This window comes from Mesitornis unicolor, unplaced genomic scaffold, assembly GCF_000695765.1.
Source record: "Mesitornis unicolor isolate BGI_N332 unplaced genomic scaffold, ASM69576v1 scaffold18493, whole genome shotgun sequence".
Classification (NCBI taxonomy): domain Eukaryota; kingdom Metazoa; phylum Chordata; class Aves; order Mesitornithiformes; family Mesitornithidae; genus Mesitornis; species Mesitornis unicolor.
The window spans coordinates 33,172-55,875 of record NW_010176884.1 but is presented as its reverse complement, the minus strand read 5'-3'; the positions used below and the strand labels follow the sequence as shown (position 1 = coordinate 55,875).

The 22,704-nt window shown below is 36.3% G+C and overlaps 1 protein-coding gene across 1 annotated transcript in view; it reads left to right on the top strand.

Annotated features, from left to right (window-relative positions):
- The window catches only part of PSME4 (proteasome (prosome, macropain) activator subunit 4), a 57,101-nt gene that overhangs the window by 9,983 nt on the left and 24,414 nt on the right, over window positions 1-22,704 (top strand). Inside the window, exons 6-19 of the mRNA XM_010181874.1 lie at window positions 1,266-1,340; window positions 1,820-1,942; window positions 2,512-2,604; window positions 3,512-3,777; window positions 5,387-5,573; window positions 6,273-6,362; window positions 7,427-7,491; window positions 7,584-7,734; window positions 9,344-9,442; window positions 9,831-9,900; window positions 10,366-10,433; window positions 10,996-11,211; window positions 13,207-13,364; window positions 15,457-15,552. Coding sequence (XP_010180176.1) covers window positions 1,266-1,340; window positions 1,820-1,942; window positions 2,512-2,604; window positions 3,512-3,777; window positions 5,387-5,573; window positions 6,273-6,362; window positions 7,427-7,491; window positions 7,584-7,734; window positions 9,344-9,442; window positions 9,831-9,900; window positions 10,366-10,433; window positions 10,996-11,211; window positions 13,207-13,364; window positions 15,457-15,552 — 1,757 coding nt within the window. The remainder of the gene's footprint in view (window positions 1-1,265; window positions 1,341-1,819; window positions 1,943-2,511; window positions 2,605-3,511; window positions 3,778-5,386; window positions 5,574-6,272; window positions 6,363-7,426; window positions 7,492-7,583; window positions 7,735-9,343; window positions 9,443-9,830; window positions 9,901-10,365; window positions 10,434-10,995; window positions 11,212-13,206; window positions 13,365-15,456; window positions 15,553-22,704) is intronic.

Sequence of the window (22,704 nt, the reverse complement as noted above, 5' to 3'; positions counted from 1 at the left end):
ATAAGTTCTCTGATATTTTTTCCCCTCTTCCACTGTATTCTCACAGTTTTCTTGTAAGGCCCAAACAATTTTGGTTTTTTTCCTTAAAGCTTTCACTTGTTTCTTTTGCTGTCTTGTCCACTTCTTCAGGGCAGGCTTACTCATTTCATCAAGCTTGGATGCAGATAATTAGACATATGGGTTCTGACTATGCAGTCCAGCTTGAGCCTCTGTATGCTGCAAGCTTTTTCTCAGCTTGCTTTGGCTGGAGTTAGAGTTGCTGTTTGAAGGGGAACTATAGAGTCAATTTCCTTTTGAGAGCCTGTCTCTCTCATTCTTGCCTGTAAGAGGATTCCTAATGTGTTTGTTGGTAGAGTCTCATTCTTCAGAGTATTCATTAGTACATTTTTCAGTAACCAATCCAAATAGTCCCCTATGAAAATAGGTAGCAGGTTTATGTTAGAGAAGTTGATGAAATCACCAAACAAGACCCTGTTCTGTTATGAGATTTTTGCTGTGCTTAAGCTGTGTTGTGAGTTTGCTGGGAAATCTCTTCTAACTGTCACCTGGATTTTAGTACAAATGTTTGCTGTAGAGATGAAGAGCCTGCTACACCCAGTTGTTAAAATGATGATAGCATCTGAAGAACTCTGAAGCTTCATACAAATGTCTTTCTGTAAGCTATTACCAGGAGTCTTCTGCTCTGTGGAAGCTGTTCAAAAAGGGGAAAAAGCTCAAAGCTGCTCAAAAGGGGAAAAGATATATCTTAGCAAAAGCTAAAGTCTTTGACATCATATAGCTCAAGTATAAGTTTGTCTGTTGTTCGTCTGCTGTTCTTCAGAGTTGTTCTGACAATAAGTGATTGAGAATTAAAATGGTGGTGAATGCATCCTGCCTTTCATGTTAATTCACAGAGCATGGGGAAAGGGAGAGTGTGAGCATACCTTCTAAAAGTACTATTAGTATATCTTGATGTTTAAAAAAAATAAAATTGAAGAGATAAGGATGTATATTCTGCCAGGCTGCCTCTTCCAGAACTTAGATCACAATTACCTCCTTTGGAAGTGTTCAGATGAGTAACCAGTTGGATTTCTGAAAGTAGGAATTGGGATGCGTTATGAAATATGGTATTAGTGACTTCTGATAAAGTGAAATCTCCCTTTACAAGTGCTTTAGTGCCACAGGTAGCTTTTATCTTGCATCTGTAAAGTAGATGGAGGTGTCTATGGGTCTCTTATGATAAGTGTATTATAATGAATATTTCCTTCTTTTATGGTTGCTTTCAGCATCTAGTAAATCTGTTTGCTCGCTTGGCCACTGAAAACATCGGGTACATAGACTGGGATCCATATGTACCAAAGGTAATGTTTCTCACTTTATGAAATTAGTTTGTTTACTCCAAGTCTTCAGTGTTACTATACTAGGTCTTACACTGCAGTGGCCTCAGTTTTCAAACTAGGTGCATTTATTTGAGGACCTAAGTTTGACTTTGAAAATTTGAGCCATCCTTTTGTAACAGACACTATTGGAAGTTGGTGTTATCACCTGACTCAAAACCAAACCAAAGCAACAGTGTCCCTTATATATAAGTACTGTCTGATGATACAACTAATCCCATGTTTTTATGGAAATGTTCCTTAACAATATTCTTTTGATAAATAGTAGTATGGCCTTTGAATCTTTCAGCTTTTTTTTTAAAAAAAGATGTTCATAGCAGTTACATTGCTTTAAAAAACTGAAATTACCAGACACCTTTCGATGAGAAAATTAATTTATGCCACTTTTATGACACACATTAATAAATTAATTTATGCCAATGTTGTTGTGTTTTTTCTTTCAGATTTTTACTAGAATTTTGAGGAGTTTAAATCTTCCGGTGGGAAGCAATCAAGTTGTTGTTCCAAGATTCTTAACAAATGCTTATGATGTAGGACATGCGGTAATGTGGATCACAGCCATGATGGTTAGTAACTTTTTTCACAAAGTGAAACAAAAACTAATGCAAAGCTTTAAGCAAGTATGTATTTTAAATTAATGTTTGTTCCATTTAGCTCACTGCAGAAGTGTGTTTTTAGGCTATCTTTTGCCCAACTTTTGTTTTTTAAGTACATTATTACATAGGATCATAGGATCATTAAGGTTGGAAGAGACCTTTAAGATCATCGAGTCCAACTGTCAACGTAACACCACCATGCCCACTGAAAGTTCACTGTCCCTTTGGAATGTGGATGGAAAGGTTTATTTCACAGTTGCTATCTGTGACACTCTGGACATGAACAGCCAGATACAAGTGCCACTGTGAATGTACACTTGGGACCTGCTGTACAACTAAATGACTCTTTTGGGGTGAATTTCATCAGATCAGATAGAGAGAACTTGCTACTTAGTGCTGAGCTGAGAGTGGGGAAGGGAGGGAATTTGCAGATGTGATTTGATGCTTTGAGGTACTGCCGTGGTGAGAGTGCTCACTTGTACCTCATACTACTGTGTTACCTGTTCATTTTAACTAATTCTGCTGTTTATTTTTCACAGGGTGGACCAAGTAAACTAGTGCAGAAGCACTTGTCTGGATTGTTCAACAGCATTGCCTCTTTTTACCATCCTTCAAATAATGGGCGATGGCTGGTGAGTTTTTTGCATGTCCAGACAATAACTTTGCTGTAATTTCAACGGTCACACCTGTCAAATCAGACACATTGATTGATGCATCATGTGCTCCCAACAGCCAGATTCTGTTGATTGTATAATATTTTGAGGCTTTAGTTTTCAAGATACGTGACTGTACTGTCATTCAAATCATACTTTTTATCCTGATGTCAGAACCACAGCTAATGGGGATATTCTTCAAATATCTAACCAAAATGTAGTCTAGAAATTCAAAACTAGATGTCTAATTCATACATAGCTAGGAAAAAGAAGTCAGCACTTTAAACGAGGGTGATATACAACATTAGTATTACTTGTGTGACATAGCTTTTGTATCGCTGACCTACTGCCTACAAGATAGCAAGATCTAGTTATGATTACCAAAGCGAGAAAGATAGTGCATATCTAGCTCGATGAAGCATAACTTTTGATGATGTAGCTAGTGGAGTCTTTTGCTAGAGAATGTAAAAATCTCCCTGTGATAGCTGGTAGATAGTGTAGATTAGAACAGCAAGGATGATAGCAGTGCCAAAGGAACTGACTTGTTCTAGAATGGACTATTTGCTTAAATGTGAATGTGCGGAGAATGCTCTCAAAGATGTCATGATTGTAAGTAATTGTGACTCTTGACTATATCCTTTGTATGTGTTTTTAATGTTTTTTTTTAAATCATAAGGCATAGATAGTGCTGGCAGCACAACTGCTAATGTTTTGGGAACTGAAGTTCAATGACAAATTATAAATGTTGTATTTTAGAGCTCTTCTGAGTTTTTTATTGCAGTTGTGTAACTTCAAGATATTGGCTTATTAATTGTCTGTTGTATACTTAGTAACTCAGATTCTGCTGCTCCCATGTACTGAATAGCATTTATTTTATATTCAACAGAACAAACTGATGAAACTACTTCAGAGGTTACCCAGTAGTGTTGTCAGAAGGCTGCATCGTGAGCGCTACAAGAAAGTGACGTGGCTAACTCCTGTGCCTGATAGTCATAAACTTACTGATCAGGATGTTACAGACTTTGTAAAATGCATTATTCAACCTGTTCTTCTGGCTATGTTTAGTAAAACTGGAAGCCTAGAGGCTGCCCAAGCCCTGCAAAACCTTGCACTGATGCGTCCTGAATTAGTAATTCCACCTGTACTTGAGAAGTAAGTTCTGCAGAAACACTACAATTTCCTTGTTCCCTTCCCAACATAGAGATAAGCAAAGCAGTCATATTAAATGATAAGCAATTTCCTTACTGGGAATGAATGCTCTCAATGAGAGGAGCTGCTGATGTGCACCTCCAGCAATCACCTGAGTCTGAGTAGGGAGTGAGGGAGGAATTTGTGTTTTATTTTATTTGTTTTGTTTGGTTGGTGTTTTTTTAAACACCTGGCGAATGGTTCTGGGAGCCTGTTCACAGCTTGTGCAATATAGGGTGGTCCTCAAGTAGTTTGCATTTCTGTTAGTATTTTGTATCATATAGGGGGTGAATCAGCTGAAAAAGCAACTTTGTACCCTTTATTTATGAGCCACCTTGTACTTTCTCACTAGCTTTCAATTGGGTTGAATATAAATGCTGGTATTGTGTGTGTGTGTGTGTGTGTGTGTGTGTGTGTGTGTGTGTGTGTGTGTAGTAATGAGAATGTGTTTTATATTTCTGTCTTATGTCAGAGTATGTTACAATTACAGATAGTTTAAAATTACTTCTGACTTCATAAGCAAATCATTAAAATATGTGTCTATGTAAAATACTGATGTCTTGGTGCCTGAAATTCCAGGAAAAAACATTGTAACTCCTTCCTGCCTCAATGAAAAGCATTCTTCCTAGTCCCTATCCATGTTCTGCCCCTATGCAGTCTTTTGTACATTAGCAACATGTAATGTAAAAACTGTGAAGAAATTTCTTTGTCTTAAAGAGCCCTTCCTGAGTTCCATAACTTACTGAATCAACTGTTTGTAAAAACTTGATAAATCTGCTCTGACATGAAAGCACTTCAAATTTCAAGCATAACAGTCCTAAGAAGGATAGCAATGGACTATTGGGTATGACTACTTTGTTTTGAGAGCAGACTGAATGTCTGTGCAGTAGTTCAAACTATCACTGGTATGTTTGCCTTGGCTGCAGTTCCAAATTCATTTTGTGGAGTAGATGTAGTCCTTTGTGCTTTGAGTGACATAGGGCAGGGGTAGCACAATGACTTGTTTGAACTCTAGGCTGCTGATAACAGTAGGAAGTGTTAGGCAGTTTGCTAAAAAGAACTTAGTGTAAAAAAAAAAAAAAGTTTAAAGATCACTCTAACTTCACAGTTTTTTATTAAAAAAAAGGTATGGACTTTAAGGTAGTGTTACGTAACATATCTTTTATCTATGTAGAGGCAGTCAAATCAAGTTTTCATGCTTGCCACAAGAACCTTATGCTTTTAAGCACACGCATTGTATTAGCTTAAAGTTCAAACAAGAAAATCATCATAGCTCTGAATCTAAGAGCCCATGCAGTTGTTAATTCCCATACTGCAGCTGCTAACAAATTATTTAATCCTGACTTTATTGTGAACAGGACTGATGAAAAGAAAAGGAAAATTTTATAATAGAGCAATGTCAAGGCCGTTGGAAAAAGGTTAGAAAACAATTTTGGAACCATTGATTAGCTTGCATTTTTCTTGCAGAAATTTTCTACTTTTTATGTAGAAAATAACATGTGCAATCCAATTTTATTTTCTTTGACTTTAGAAACGTTATTGTTCCTAATAAGACTGCTCTTAAACTTTATAGAACTTATCCTGCACTTGAGACATTGACGGAACCTCATCAGCTCACAGCTACTTTAAGCTGTGTAATTGGAGTAGCTCGTAGTCTGGTATCTGGAGGGAAGTGGTTTCCTGGAGGTCCGACACACATGCTGCCTCTGCTGATGAGAGCATTGCCTGGGGTGGATCCAAATGACTTCAGCAAATGTATGGTGAGTACATACATCTTACCCTTTTTTAGAAGATCGTTAGCCAACTAGTTCACTCTGACAGCTTTTTTTTTTTATATATATATATATATATTCATATGAACCCAAGTAACTCTTGTTTCCAGAAGTTCTTAGCTCGATTTTGGTCCTGTACAGTTTTGTACAGTAAGATTACAAGTTTCTTACTTATGATTGTGCTTTTGGCTTGTCAGACAGTGCCAGGTGAATCTTCAACACCAGGTTGTGATAAGCATTGTACTGACTTTTTGGACAGCTCCAAAAAAAAAACCAAGATAAAATAGATGTTCCAAAGCTCCTATCAGTATTCCTAGTCTTTTAAGATCCATAGGAAGATCTTTATCACTAGGTTTTAATTAAATTTTGTCCTCAAAGCCCTTATCTTCAGAAATTAACATCGTTTACCTAGTCAATAAATATTATAGGTTCTTTGTAACTTCAGAGTTCAGTACAAAATAAGTGTTACTTTAGTCAGAAAATCGAGGGGGTTTTGCGCAGTGCTGACTGGTAAGTTCTATATATGAAATCAGAATCTACTCAAGAAACTACTCAAGTTTTAGGGTGGAAGAATTAGTCTCTGGAATTTTTTCTAATGTTTTAGCTTCCATACCCTAATTGCAAAAGCTTTTTAATGTGTAGAATACAGTAACACTTATTAAAGAGCTGTTTGCAACTCTCCAACAGATTACATTCCAGTTCATTGCAACATTTTCTACTTTGGTGCCTTTAGTAGATTGTTCATCTATACTGCAAGAAAGAGATGATCTTTCAGAGGTAAGAGTGCTGTGCAGTTATAAAAACAAACTATAACCTAGTTTCCACTGCAGTTTCTGGCAATGTAGTAATCTTTTCAGAACTGTAACAGGTTTGTTGCTCTCTTTTGTACATGTAAAGCCATGTTAAAAAGGCAACAAAAAGCTTGAAAATGTGTATCATGTTTGCTTCTGTTCAGTGTGGTAGAGCTGACATCAGTGTGCAAATTGGCCATGTATTCTTAGTGTTGCTTCTTAGTGATATGTTGTTGTAGAGATAATGTTAAATTCAAATAGTTGAATATTTTTATGTTCAAAGTCAGCTGCACATGGCCCATGTGTAGTGTAATTTGACTTGGAGATTGCCCTGCTTTGAGTAGGAGGTTGGACTGCATGGTCTCCAGAGGTCCCTCGCCATCTAAGTTTTTCTGAGTCTAATAAAATTGCAGCTTTGTTACCATTAAATTCGTGAAACTTCCTGTCACCATAAAATGTTAAGGTAACAATAAAGAAAAACAGGAAAAAAAGTTTTTATTTATCAGCAGCAGTAGCATCCACTATGGTAGTTGCAGCTGCCATATAAATTGTCTTATCCACTGCTAGAAGACTGTTCTCATAGCTCTGAGAACAGCCAGTAGCTACATATTGCACAGATTCTGAATGCTTGGCTACGGGCAGAGTGTTAATTTTGTCGCCCCAGAGCTGCAGCACTCAGAAATTAGAGGAGTTTGTACACTGAGCAGTTAGAGTAAATATGTCAGCAGAGCCAGGTCTGCCACCACAGTTGGCACTCGCTGACCTCTTGCTGGAAAGGAGGATCAGGAGTAAGGCCAAAGGTTGTATCCATGGATGCAGAGCTGATTTCACCCTGAGAGGTTATTTGGCTAGACATCAAGGCCAGGAAATTTGATAGGACAGTGTAAAGAAAACGTAATAATAATTCCATGCAGTGTACTCGAGACTATTCAAACTTTGATGGGAAATTGGAAGTGTTTTTGAAGTAGTTAATACAGGAAATAAACTTTATAATATGTTTTCTCAAGAAAAGCCAACCTGTTGTGCTTCTTTTGCTTTGAAAAACTGTAGGTGGAAAGAGAATTGTGCTCTGCAACTGCTGAATTTGAGGATTTTGTACTGCAGTTTATGGATAGGTAAGTAAGCTAAGGACAGGTGAAAGCTTGGCATGAAGAATGTAAAACTTTTAAGTTCCGCTTATAACATTGTACTTACTGTATTTGTGTAGATGTTTTGGACTTATAGAGAGCAGCACACTAGAACAAACCAGAGAGGAGACTGAAACTGAGAAAATGACTCACCTAGAGAGTCTAGTGGAATTGGGTCTCTCTTCTACTTTCAGTACAATCCTTACTCAGTGTTCAAAGGATATCTTTAAGGTATGTAGAATACAGGCTTTCTGTCTAACTTTAAGAGGCTTAATTTCCTGTTGTGAATGACTGGTGCATTCAGATTCTTCATTCCTTCTTTGTCCTGTTGTGAACTTTCACTTTTAACCAAGTAAAGGGCTGGGGGGGTGAGAAGTTTAGGACTTTGTGTCAATCTGCTTTATGATTTTATGTACATCAGTATAGAACTCTTAGAATTATTTCTCTTAAGAAAGAGCATCAAGAACCTAACAGCTTATTTTATCACTTTATAATTTTAGGCTGTGATTTTTCCTGTCTTTTGATGATACTACGTTGGATACTAACGTACCCAATCCCATGCTTTCCTTTTCTCTCCCTCTCACTACCACTTCAACTAGAAGCTGTTCCAGAAGCTGTGTGACTAATGGGATGAGAATAATTACCTGGATTAAAATAACTCTGAGGGAGGGGGGTGGAGAATCCATGTTGTTACAGGGACAGATTCTTTCCTTGGGTCGTCACATTTTAGTCTGTTTACATTACATTATGAATATAGTTGGAGATGCTAGGTTTTGTACATTTTGAACTATTGTGTTGAATGCTTTGGTATGGTTTTGTCTGGAGTCCTTTGCTTAATTTAAATCTTAATTCTTCATTGTCATTAAGACTTTAATTTCAAATTTTCCTGATAATTAAAGCAATCATATACATTCTACTCTGTATATAGTTCAGCTTGCCTTGCAATGTATTGGATGGTAATAGGATTTTTAAAAAACATGCTGGGCACTTAAATAGTGTAATCCCCTGTGTATTTGTTAACTAGGGGGTGTCATGGCTTTACTTCATTTTCACATCTGAAATAAGAGTTTCTTTTCAGTGGACTTTTTGAGGGAAAACTTTGTGTGGTTTCTCAGAAGCACCCCAAGCTTACATTAGACAAGAAGATTTATCTGACCTCCTTTTTTCCCAAAGTGAACATTAGAGGAGTATCTCTAATCTCCAGCTGACAGCAATGTCCTATTATGTCTCCAGATAAAGCACTCAGTGTGTGTTGTTCATAAACTCTTGGAGGGAGGGCAATATAGACCTTCCTGTGGCTGAATTATTTTAATGACAGTGGATGCTGTCAAGTATTTTCCCGTTATAGTGTGTTACTATAACTGAGTGTTGCAATAAGAAGAAAAAAAAAAGGTGAAACTCTGCGAACTGAAACGATTTTGACAAACCTTTTGTCACTGCTACACACTGTAGCAGCCTTTGTTCTTCTGCTCAAGGCACTCGTACAATTAGACATAGGTGTGGGATAGAGTGGAAGTCACGTGTACTGATAACATCTAGGATTTTTTTTCCTGAGCAGTAACTATTCACGTAAGTTTTTAATCCTTCTGTTCTGTAATATTGTCAGCTTTAATGGTGATGGTAGTTACATTTTATTCTGCTTTAGGCATTCTGCAGAAAGAACTGTTTTCTCCATCTTTCTACTCTGATTTTTGACTGTGAATCATGTTTGCTGTCTTGCATTTTAAAAGAATTCAGTATTATGGACAGATGCTGCCTTCTGTCTAACATCAAACATTTGATGATACCTAGTTTTCCTTTTTAAAAACAGTAACCCCCATCTTTTGGTACTTGTTTTTAGGTTGCCTTGGAGAAGGTTTTTAACTTCGCTGTTTCAAATATATTTGAGACGAGAGTTGCTGGTCGAATGGTTGCTGATATGTGCCGAGCTGCAGTGAAAGTGAGAGAAAATGTTCTGAGTTTACTTGATCTTTAGTTTAAAAAAAAACAAAAAAAGCCAATACTACTACTTTTTATTATGTAAGATCTTTAACTTTTCTTGTAAATACAGCTGGTTCCTAATATGTCTTCTAAAATTGAATGGTTGCATATAGCAATATTTCAAGACATAAATTCACACAGTATTTTTCTTGTATTTATGTTAAATTTAATACTGGTTTTATTTAATGTTTAAAATTGTGAAGACAGGCTGACTCTAGATTGAAGTCAAGATACCATCTATTCTTCTGTTTTTCAATAATGTTGTTAAAAGATTTATATCAGTATGTGCACTCAGTTCCATAAGGCATCTTTTTTTAAAAATGAGCTATTTATGATGCTGTTTCCAGTGCCGCCCTGAGGAATCCTTGAAGCTATTTGTACCACATTGCTGCAATGTTATAACTCACCTCACAGTCAGTAAGTGTTTAAGATTTCTACTGTTACTTGCTTTATTTTAGGTTGACTTGCTAAACATGAAAATAATGTTTAAGATTTTCATGTGTTTTCCACAACTTCACTTCAATGATGATAAATTAATTCTGTCCATTATTTTTTCTAAAAAACCAAACCCGCAACTATTTATGTGTAATTTCAAGCCTCTATTAGGCTACGAGAGCAAGCGTGCTGCTTTAAAAATGTGGCAGTTGAGGAATATCTGGAGACATTTTAAATTTCATGAAAAGCATTCAAGATATTAAATTAGTTGACGTAACGTTCACTTGGATGTAGGTGCAATATGAGTTGCAAGGTTGCAATAGAAGGAAGGGTTGGGAGTAAACTTTTGGGATGCAAGTATCTGGTTTAGGATTTAGCTTGTTTGGAACACTTGACTGCAAGTGACACTGACATAGTTACAGCAGTGCTTTTTGTTTGTTCCTCTAGATGATGATGTATTACATGATGAAGAACTAGATAAGGAGCTCCTTTGGAATCTTCAGCTTTTGTCAGAGGTACCACAAAGAATGCTATCCCAATACATGTTTAGCATTGAATCCTATTTAATGCCCCTGAAAGAAGAAGAAAATAAACTTCTGCTGTTAAAACAAACTAAACACATGAATGATTGCATAACTTTTTTCTTACCTAATTTTAAATGGGACATAAGTGGCTGCTGTTTGAAAAAATAAGCATACTGTGTGTATGTGGAAAAAAACTAAAGCATTTAATACAAACTATTACTGAGAGGTAGAGAAAGAAGAGGGATACATGCAGGAAAAAACATGCTTTTAGTAAAGGTAAATGTTTTAAAATTAATCTCAAAATGTTTGAGTGTTGCTAGAAAATTTTGAATGGCATCAAGAAGCAATGTATATCGCAGTTAAGTATTACTTTAACTTCTCCAACAGCAGTAGAAGGAGTGGTTCATGTAAAAGTTCAGGCTTTTATTTGAGTTCAGTGTGATGTACAGAATGAAATCTGGTACAGGATTGGTTGAGCAGCATAATCCTCTCTTTAGTCCTCTAGAACAGAACCAGATATGTTCACCTTCAAAATGTTTGTCTTTCCTATTAGATCACTCGAGTGGATGGAAAGAAGTTGCTACCATACAGGGAGCAGCTTGGGAAGATACTGCAGCGAACCCTATATTTAACCTGTAAGCAGGGTTACATTCTGTCCTGTAACCTACTGCACCATCTTCTTCGTTCTGCTACACTTATCTACCCCACAGAGTACTGCAGTGTGCCAGGTGGCTTTGACAAGCCTCTTTCTGAATACTTTCCTATCAAGGCAAGGATTTTAATTTATTTAGGATTAGAGGATTTGACTTTCTTTTTAAAAAACAATTATATACTATATTATTTGTTTTTATTTGGAGATTTCTGAACACAGGTAGCAACAATGGAAAGTGTAATTGAAAGATGCTTTGAAATTTATAGCAAATTACAAGTTACTTAAAATTATATTGATAGCAAAAAATGCATACTAACTGTTGTTTTGAGTAGTTTTATAGCATGACATATTAGTGTTTTATGTGTGTTTTACAATGACTGTATGACTACAGTAAGATAATACAAAGCAAGAGTGCCTGCTTCCATTTCTTCTTCTTGTAATATATGATGCTTTTAATGGAGACACAGCTATCATGACATACAGTGGTGTAAACAGCTAAGTTTAGCAGGAGAATTTTACTGTTCACTTGAATATCCAGTCACAGGAAGCATTGTTGCACAGTGACAAACTTAAGTCTTTCATCTGCTTTTGTGGATGAGAGCTGCAGCCTTTCCTTGTTCCTCTCCCTACAAATGTGGTTATCAGATGTAACAAGTAAGAGTGAGTTCATGGTAAAACAAGTATATCAGTGCAAAGCAATTGCAAGAAAGGAGATACGGTATTTTACAGATAAGCAGAATAACACAAGAACAGTGATTCTGCACTGAGCTTGAGAGAAAATGAAAGTAGAAGTGGCAATATTAAAAATTACTGAAACTGTCAAAAGTAATGTGCTAATCTGCTCTTAAGACTTTGAGGTCAATTAACCAGTGTTACATATGCAGCAGTTTTCAGCTGGCCTATTTGAGTACAAAGTGTATTTTTCTGAAAAGTGTTCTTTTACATAACTTTACAACTGCAGACAATCTAATGCTTGTTACTGAAAGCTAGTACAGTTTTATCAAGATGGAAGATCAAGTTGGTCCAAATACTCATTTAACAAACAAAAATATTAATTAAATGCCCCAACACAGAAATAGTTTGGTTTTTTTTAATTTCTCTTCTGAAATGGAAAAATTCTCTATTACTTTGCTGTTCCATACATAAGTGATTACTTTAGAAAGTGTGTATCAGCTCTTAATTGCCATTAACAGCTGTCATGTCCTTGCTGCCTACTCTGCCCCAGTGTTAGATGGCAGTTCTGCCACTTTCTCAAGTAAATAGTCACAAAGGCCTAGCCTGCTCTTTCTGGGGACAGACATAATAGCAGGCTGCATTGAGTAAGTGTACTACTGCAGTTCTTTGCACTTTTTGTCCAGTCAGATCAGTCCTGCTTTTTAGGAACAGATGGTGAAGTTTTGTAATATTCTATTACCTTATGAAATTAGACAAAGACAGAAAATGGAAAGTGAAGATGGCAAAGGTCTGTCTATTAATTAATAAAGTCCTAAGCATGGTCTTAATGTTTGGTTATGAACTAGTAATAATTAATGATATTTTTCTTCTAAGTACTCAAGTGGTGTTAATTCTATTGCAAGTCTGAGCTCTTTGTAAGCCAAAATGTAAAAAGTTGTCTTTGTTATGGAGTGACTTAATATTATATGGGAAGTCCAACTTAAAATTTAGCTTTCTTTTTTTTTTTTGTCTAAAATGAAAGTACTGTATTTCCTGGTTGTGATTGAAAAATGAAAAGTAGTATTATTAAATGGGCTAGCTTCTTTTTGTTCTCTGTAAGAGTATCAAAAATATCAGTTGTACGTAAGAGTATTTCTGAATTTGTATCCAGCCAAAGGAATAACAAAGTTTTATTTCAATTAGACCAGTACAGTCCTTTTCCTTTTAGTCCTTCCAGGTATGTGTTTTTTTTCCAGGTACATGTAGACATTACAGTAGGTTTAGGATTCCCCCCCTATTGTGGGTTTGGGGTTTTTTTTTTTCTTTGAATTGTCAGGATAACTGCTATACAGCAGTAGCCAGTTCAAGTGTTTGGGGTTTTTTAGTAATGTTAAATGCTATTTTTAAAGACAATTTGCTGCATAGTTTGATTGACAATAAATGTTTTTATTACTACAGGACTGGGGTAAACCAGGTGACCTATGGAACTTGGACCTTCAGTGGCATGTACCTTCGTCTGAGGAAATTAACTTTGCTTTTTATTTGCTGGATACTTTTCTTCAGCCTGAGCTCACCAGACTAGAGCTCTATGCAACTGGAAATCTAGAAATGTCCAGGTTAGTGGTGAAACATAATATGGAGAAAGAGCATTTATTCATTTATGTCTGTTTTAAGTAGTTATTGCTAATTGTACTGGCACTACAAAAATTTAAGGACTAAAATACTGTAATGTTACACTATTTTAAATATTATTCCAATTCTTAACTTTTTAACTCTTAAGAGTACATGTAACTTGGAAGTGCATTTCATAACATAGATAACATTATTTTGAACAAAAGTGCTTTTCAAAAAAGGAAAGACACTTTGTCAGTATAAAGACTTTTCCAGATTTTTTTTTAAATACATAGCACAAATGGTGTCTCCATTTACCTGTAGTCAGCTTTTCCTATAGACTCCTTTATCTTGTTGTTTTGGCACAACCATTTGTGTTCCTAAGCTATGAGGTGGAACACAGAACTGATTTGGCTTTGAAATCTGCCTCTCTGCACTTCCTTCCTATGAGTAAATGGATTCAGTACATATTGTGTCTCTGCAAAAAGTGGCAGTGTTGAAACTGAGGAGGTAATGCAGAGTCAGTGGCATTACAGCTACGAATGGAGGCAAGAATATTGTTGCCCAATCTTGTTAAACTGTTAGTGTGAAACCTGGGTCTCATAAGGATAGTTTCCCAGGCACAAGATAATCATGAGTTTAGTATGTGCTAAAGTGTTTATAAGTATCAAATAGCAAAAGCTAAACCTTGTGTTAAACCTTCACGACCTATATATAGCTTCACAAGCTATATATACTTCAGTTAATGTTCATAGTATGTGATGTTATACCTTGTCTTGTAAAGTGCAGTCCTACAGGAAGCCAGGGCATGGTGTATCAGGCTCCTAAATATTTTTCTTTGTGACTAAGGTCCAACTTTTTTTTTAATCTGAAGAAGACAATATACACTTGGCAAATCAATGCACCAAACTGTAATCAGAAAGTATACTTCAAGTAGAAGAAGAAAGGATATGCTTCCTAGTTTTGGTTTATTTGTATGTGTATTTCTTTTGGTTTTTTATTTTGTTTTTGACACCTTTTATGTAAAGCTGTCAATTCATTACAGAATTGGGTTTCGATTTTGTCAAGGCTTTACTGTGCTACCTAGTAGAAATAAATGGTGGCTATTTGGGAGAATATAGCCAAGTGTATGAATTGCAAATTAAATTGGAAAGCAAGATAGGAAAGCTGCAAGAGTAGAAAATATCGTTAGTTGCTGGGGCAGTAACAGATGTGAATAAATGGGATACTAAGGTGAGCATGTTATTGCTTTGAGTTGCAGTATGTCTGAAGTTTGAATTATTTTCAATTTTTTTTTCCCAGTATTCCACTAAGTAATAATTGGAAATAAAACATTTCCTTTTATGTATTTAGGACCTTCAGAGTAAGAAACTGTCATTTATTGTTTGTAATACAAAATATAACTTGTTGAACACATGCATTTAGAGAGTTGATAAGTAATGTGTGAGTACTAAGAATTATTCAGTTAAGGAGCCTTTTAAGAGGCCTGAAAGGAATTCTTTTACAAGTGAGAGCTGCTTACCACAAAGGTAAGAACAAAGGAGAAGATAGGTAACTATGTACTAAATACTACTGCTTTAGCTGACATAGCTTTTAAAAGAATTCGGTAATTCTCCAAAGTAACACAGAAAAATGTTGTTCGCATAGTTGCATTATAATTTATCTTCAGACTGTAAAATATTCACTCATAAAGAAAGTATTCCCTCATGCTTCTCATGGTGGGAAGGAATCTTCTTGGCCTTGGGGTGAAGAGTTACTGATGGGTTTTACCTGAGAATTAGATAAAATTCTTTTTTTGGGGTGAAGTTGTCTGTTTTGAGATTAGTTTATTTCATTATACTGAAGTTATCTCTACAGTTTCGGAATATAAAATCTCCAAAACAAGCCTTTCAGAAAACAAAGGTCAATGATGAGTTCTGAATAAAGTCAGGTCAAAAAAGCAGAATTTGATATCTGTAAGGCTCCCTCTTGTGTTTAGAACTGATGTAGCTAAAGAAAAAAGCTTTTTTTAAAATGTCACAAAAATATATGGTTTATCATTTGTGTGTTTTCAAGCATTTTAACAAACAAGTAATCAGGTTTTCTTCTTTATTTAAGAGATGATGTGCAGCAGTGTCTTGCTATAGTGCATAACTGTTTGATTGGTTCTGGGAACATTCTGCCCCCTCTAAAGGGAGAAAGGGTGGCTCATCTGTAAGTAAAATTTATTTTTATATCAAACATTCTTAGCAATTATATTCATACTGGTTTTTAGTGCCTATTATCACACAATTGCTTCTAGTGGCTATTTTTAAGGAACTAGTACTAGTATAAAGATATAGAAACTTGAAATAGTGACTTACAAAAATACTTGAGTACTTAAAAATATGAAAATGTTACGTGCTTTTTTTCTGTGCAAGACTGAAATAGTTTTTCAAAGGTAGGTGACAGCACTGTGTTGCTGATGCTACTTTATGTAAAGGAAATGAAAGCTAGGCATTTACTTATGTTTCCCCTCCTCCAAAAGAAGCCTTCAGACTATACTGTATTGCCATCTTTTTTTAGTGTTCCTGTCACCTTGAACGAGTGAAATCATAAACATTCTGAACTTAACTTCTTGCTAGCTGTCTTCTCATGTTTAAATAGGAAATATGTCTGGTTTGAATGCTCAAACCCCTCTGAATAATGTCACAGCAGAATCTGGCTACTGTTGTCAGCATATAGTAGAACTCTAGCAAGAACACTTCAATAAACTTCCATTTTGGAAGTAATAAGAACTTTGTCACATTATAGTAGTTCAGGCTTTAAAACAGACTATTATGTAAGAGATGGGATTTGCTGCTTTAGCCTCAACTTCTTTGGGGAAAATATGTTGAAATATTAAAATTAGAGGCAATTACAAGTTTGATCTCATATTTCTGTTGTTACGTACCATGTTTGAAATACAGAGGGTTTCAGTTAAGCTTATAGCTGCAGTCTGTATTTGGTGACTGTAAAGTTGTTGCTGAGGCTTTTTTACCCAAGTGCTAGCTACTAAAAGTGCCATGGAGTATTGATACCGTCTCAAATGCATGATATCAGGTGCATAGCTTCTGTGACCATCTTGTACAGTGGGAGAGGCTTCTCTTGAGTGTCTGTTAGAATACTAAAGCTAGAGAGCTTTGTGGAGGCTGTCTTTTACCACTGACTATGTAAGAAATTCGGGTAAGTAATCCTTTAGTTAAAGAGGCAGTGCAGGGTGTTCAGGCTGATAATGATTGTCTTCTGGAATAAGGACTCCAACACCTCTCTGGAGGCATTGACTGTCCCTGTACCAGCAGTGAGTTGCTGGTCCATACTGGGAAGATGTGGGAGTATGTTAGTGTTTCTCCTTGATTCAGCCTGAATCATGCCCTGGCAACTGTTAGGAAGAAAGCAGTAGACACTTGCAATTCATATGGTTTGCAGATTCAAGAACAGAGGTTCTGGTGCTGATCCTTCAGAGGAAAAGGATTTTTTCTTCTCGCATGCCTTGGATTTCAAAATACAAGGCTATCTTGGCCCAAGAAATCTTTACGCAATACAAAGTCTGTTGTAGCTATAGTAACTTATTAATCAAGGAAGATACCTGTGTAAGAGCCTAGACAAGGATGCAAAATGCTTACTATCTGATTGTCAAAAACTGAAGCTTCATTTGGTAGAAGAAAGTACCTTACCACCTGTGGAGAAAAGAATTGCAGCTGCCATTAGTGTGTGTTCATGTAGACTGTCTCTGGCTTTGTTTAGAATTGTCTTTTTATATTGTTGGGAAAGGTCTGTAAATTCTTACGGTACAGATTAGGACATTAACCTGTAATCGACTTCCATAAAGTATACAAGTAATTTAGAAGATTTGCTTCACTCTGTTAGTTATCTGTGCTGTCTTGTTAAATATAGACAGTTTACATGAGAACATGCTGAAATCAGTTTGTCCCTGAAGAAAGAAAAATCAGACTTTTCACATAAGCTGAATTTTGGAACTCAGTAGTTCATTCTACTAAATAGCTGCAGAGCTTCAGAATTCACCATTATCTGGTTTTGGACACTTTAGGAATATCGATGAAACATCTTCTGCCTGCTGTAGGCAGGTCTCACATCCAAATGTTTTATGTTTACATTAAGGCCTTTTAAATACATAGTTAAGACTGTTTTTCCAGTGACTTTCCACAGGACTCTGGAATTTGCCCACAGAAGTTGAATGAACTTTGTTTAAGTAAGCTTTAGTTTTCATTCTTTGTATGGTTTGAATTGTTGCAATGGAACATGTCTCCTTAATGAAGGAGACAATCTCAGGGAAGTAGAGTGGGTTTGTGCACAGTGGATTCTACTTTGACCTAGTAAGGTGGACTCAAGACTTTACGGAGACTCTGTTGCACTTCATATTGAATAAATGTTAGATTATTTGTCAGTTTGTTCAACTTTCTTAGCAAGAACAGTTATAAAGGTCAATAGCAATTTAGCATCTTGAGAGATGAGCCTGAGTGGATCCATCCAGGACAGATGGTGTTCATTCTAGTACTGCTTCTTATGAAATCTCTCTTCTGTTTTAATGGATTCCTATATGTAAGCAAGGGTCACAGAAGGGAACTGTTCCAAGAAAGATGATGTCCTCTGTACTGCCTTATTCCCTCTCCTTCCTACCCCAAGAAATAACTGGAGTATTTTTAATGAGGGGGATACCTTTGGTTTAGAAAGCAGTAAGAAACGGCATCCTGTGAATGCTGTTTTCTGTCCTATACATGCATAAAATGTTACCCAGTTTGAATGTAGGAGGTGACTTTTGATGAACTTTCTATTAAAGCAGAAAAAAACAGAACTGTTGCTGTATTGTGAGTTCCTGCATTATTTCTCTGTAAGGTAGCAGTTTACATTCCTAAGTCCATTCTCATTATATATAGTGGGAATGCACCTAAAGCACTCAAATTATTTGACACTTAACGGTACTTATTGAAAGTGGCTAAGTCCGTTACCCAGAACACCCTTATTTTAAGTACTGTGTGTTCACAGTTTGTCACTATGAGTGTTCAGTACTATGTTCACTGTCCTAATGTGGCAGTATAGGAGTATTTTTGAATGCAGGTATTGGTAAATGGCTTGATACGTCTACGTAGAAAAAACAAACCAAAACAAAACTACATGTATACTTCTAAAAGAAATTTGCACAGATTTCCTGTCAGATACTTCCTATGCCACTTTATACCAATGAACCATAGCTGATCACATGCCGTGTAGTGCAGCATTGTTATTTATGCTGGCTGTAAAGTAGAGTGAAGTAGGTGTAACTCCTAGATTTTCCTAAATTTGTCCTTAAGGACATCTGAAGATTCTTGCCAAGAAAGATAGATGATGAGTATTTGTCCCTTTATAATCTTCCAGACTGCTCACTGAATGAAAGCCACATAGATTGGGAGGAGCTTGGAGCTATGCAATTTGAACCTCTGTAAAGGAAATATGTGGGTGGAATGAACTCTAAAACTTTGTGTGTAGTGGGATGATGAAGAAGATATGGTGGTTCCCTTAGTACTGTGAACTCCATCTGCCTACAGGCTGCTCCTGCCACCAAGGCGTTTTTTCTCTGGCCATAGGGGATTTATTTTTCTGTCTGACAACTGAAAGCTACCCAAATATTTGCAGACCTTGTTTTTGAGGTCTGCTTGCAGGGGAAGGCAGTGTCAGGAACAAGGGAGAAAGGCTGCCTTCTTAATTATGAACAGGTTGTAACAGCATGGGACCACTGTACCTGACTTGATCATTGATTTAAGTGACTTAGGCATAACAGTGCATAACTAGTACAAAGCAGAATGACTTGACTGAGCAAGGAAGTACGGTTTTTTGCTTAAGTAATAGGGAAAACTAGTTGTGACAAACAGCCAATATATAATTTTCATATGTCACAAGCTGGCCAAATACTTATTTCATTATTGGTTGTCATAATTGACCTGTGTTGTTGCATAAAATGCCCATGCATTACATACGAGGTTTGGGTTTTTTGGGTGGATGAATTTTAAATCCCAGTATTACATGAATGTGGTGGTCTTCTAGAAGGATGAGAACATAGCAGAAGTTAGAAGCATGGTTTTTGTAAGAAAATGAGTGAATCTCGATTCAAGTACTTATCCTTTCTGCTTTGAAATAAATTGCAGAGGTGAATGCATAAGACTGTTTTCTGTTAACATGGGAACTATTTACTGCTTGGTGTTTTGTTGTTGCTATAATTCTTCTGAAGTTACTTCTAGAGTAGGAAGATAGAGCTGTTGCAAATATACTCTGCTCCACTAGTGTGGAGACCACTTCATTTTACTGTAGTAGTAACAGGATTCTGTTTTATTTGATTTATAGATGGTGTATTACAATGGATCAGCATCATTTTATGGGAATAATGTTTAAGAGTCTCTTGCACTTTTCACATCTTGAAGTTTTGTGAGAAGTCACTTGGTCCATTTCTGTGGACTTCTACAGGGTTTGTTGTTCTTCGGTGTCAAACACCTGAGAGTACCCAGTAATTTCAAAATGTCTTTTTGTTTCTCTTTGTTAAGAATAGTCTGTTTTGTCTTGGCAGTTTGTGTTTATTTTATTTATTATCTGTTGAAAATAGATTTACTTCTTGAATAGAAAGCTTTTTTCTTTTGGTTTCTTCTTTTTAAATTTATTTATTGTTTGACAAAACTGAAATGGAATAAAATTTCCCAGCTTTGGTCTGATGTGTTCTCCCTGTTGAAATGAAATCATGCCCTTATTTTCATGGCTTAATAAACAGTGGTTAGAGGAGAAGTTTCAGAACTTCTGTTTATCTACAAGTGTATACTTTGGCATGAGCCAAAGTTTTCATGTTGATTCATTAGTTTCTCCTATTTCTCTTTTTATTTTTTGATACTTGATAGTCTCTGAACTGAAAAGTGATATTTATAGCAGAAAACGTGTTAGATTGTCCAACATATGACTTGGGTATGCCCAAAAGTATACACTGTGTGTTTGTGTACATAAACACACTTAGTGTACACGTCAGCACAGCTGTTGTGAAGTGCTTGAAGAGAAACTTCCTTGTTTACTGAAATCAGGCATAAATGGTTTAGGTTTCATAATGCTCCAACTTTTTCTGAGACCAAGCAGTTCTTACATATAGTTTGGGATTTTCTTTATTTTTTTTCCTTCCTAATTTTGAGAAAAAAATTCCCATGTTTTTTTACATGGATGACCCAATAATGTATATTTTTCCGAAAATCCCATCAAAGCTTAATTAAAAAACACCTCATGCAATTTAAATGCTTACGGTTTCTGTGAATATTTCATACATGGGCAGCTGTTTAGGGAGATTTTAGGCAATTCAGTAGAAACCCATGGCACGGGAGTTGGACTAGATGATCTTTAAGGTCCCTTCCAACCCAAACCATTCTGTGATAAAATTGTGTGCAATCTGGGCACAATTCATGCACAGATAAACTGCATAATTGAAACTTGTCAGAATTTGAAAGAATAGTTAAATTTCAGTAGGAAATAGAACTTTAATAAATGTTATTGGTGTTGACTTTTTATTTTTCAGCCTGTAAGCAGCAAGGAATTTAAACTTCATCTTTTCTGGAAGATTGAATAAATTCTCTTCTGAAGTGCCATGCATAACAAATCAATAGAAAACTATTTAATGATTGAGTAATGTATATTTATACTATAATTCCACAAAGTGATCGTAATCTTTATTAGAGATGCTGTTGATTTCAGGTGTGTTCTGTGGATTACTTTTTTAATGCAAAATGGATAGTTACAAGGGAAAGGAAAAAAAGGTGTTGAGGAGGCTGCCAGAGGTGTGAGGAGCAATCCATTATGACAGCAGTAGTTTTTTGTGGCTGAATTAAGGTGTTCAAAGCTATAGAGTCAGAGCTGTGGCAAATGATGAATACCCATTTTTTCTGTGCCTGCAGAAACATAATGTAATGGTTGCTCTGCCACATAAGGTGTGTGCAGGTCTACATAATGCTTCTGTGCTCACAGTGTACCCTTTTCCTTAAGGGGCCACTGTAATTGTAATGGATATCAATGTCCTTCTGTTATGATGACTCTAATGGTGTGCAAGTAAAGATTATTTCAAATGCAGACAGCATAAAGCTCTCTAAATTTGAGAAATCTGTCACTGATGTTGATTTCCAGTTTGTTCACTTCCCTTTCTTGCAGCTTACATATTAAGAAGGTAATGCTAAGCAGCTGATTTAGGGAAGCAGAAACAGGGTTACTCAGAGAACATCCATTTTTTTGTCTCCCTCTTAAATACAACTTGGTTAGTTAGGATGCTGTATTGCTCCTACTTGTTCTATAGATGTTGGTAGGAGCTTTCTAATGTCCTTTCACTGAGGTGTGCAGATGATGGGTCAAGGATAAGACCGCTTCTTGTAAATGTGTAAGGATGTGATGTGGTATGCTGAGGGGCAGGGCTAGCTAACCTCTCTTGGCATCTCCAGGAAACTTCCCAGCTCTGCTGGGGGAGCTGCACACAGGAAAGGAAACAGTTACTCCTCCACGGTGAGTAACCCTGTTTTCTCGTTGTTCACCTTCCGACTGTTGTCTCTTAATCTCTTATGTCACAATAGGTTGATGCAGCCCTTGATCTAGTCCTCAACTTGGCAGCGAGTGTTTTTTGCAATTAGAAAAATTTCCTCTGCGATTGGTTCAGTGGAGTGATGATAAAAGTTATTTGTCCCTGAAAAGCTGTATCTGATTGCTGAACTGTACTTACATACTGAGGAGTATAAAGCGCTCTGTGAAACATCTGAAAGCTGAAAAAACATAGAGCATCCATTTTTCTCAAATAAAGATGCTTTATTTCTTGTACTGTGGCAAATAAGAGAATGAATTCTTCAAAGTTCAGTTTAATTGGGAGTTCTGTTCCAGCTATAACTTTGGAAACTGTCATAAGTTTTCTTGGCGATTTGTGTTGAAAATTGTTGATATAAAATGAAGCACAGTGTTGTTTATACATTACGTGAAGCATTGTCGTGAGTCTTGCTGTCAGTATTGACTGAAGTTAAGGGAAACAGTTAATGGCTCTTAGTTTTCTGTGTCCAAAGTAAAACACTTAGAGTTTTCTCTGGCTCAGTGGCTGACACTTAAAATGCTGAATATGACTAGCAGGATCTTAGTTTATGGGTCAGCTATACAACTTTATTGCATTTTGAACATAATATTTTCATCCTATTAGTAGCCTCGTTGTAATAAATGGTTCAGCCTGTGGAGTAACATCATGGTGAGCATAAGGACTATACCAGGCTAGTTTGTGATTGCTGGATGCTATGTGTTGAGTTGTTCATCTTGGCTTGCTCAGGAACCTGAAATGTAGAGAGGGCTTAGAGTGTTTTTTTT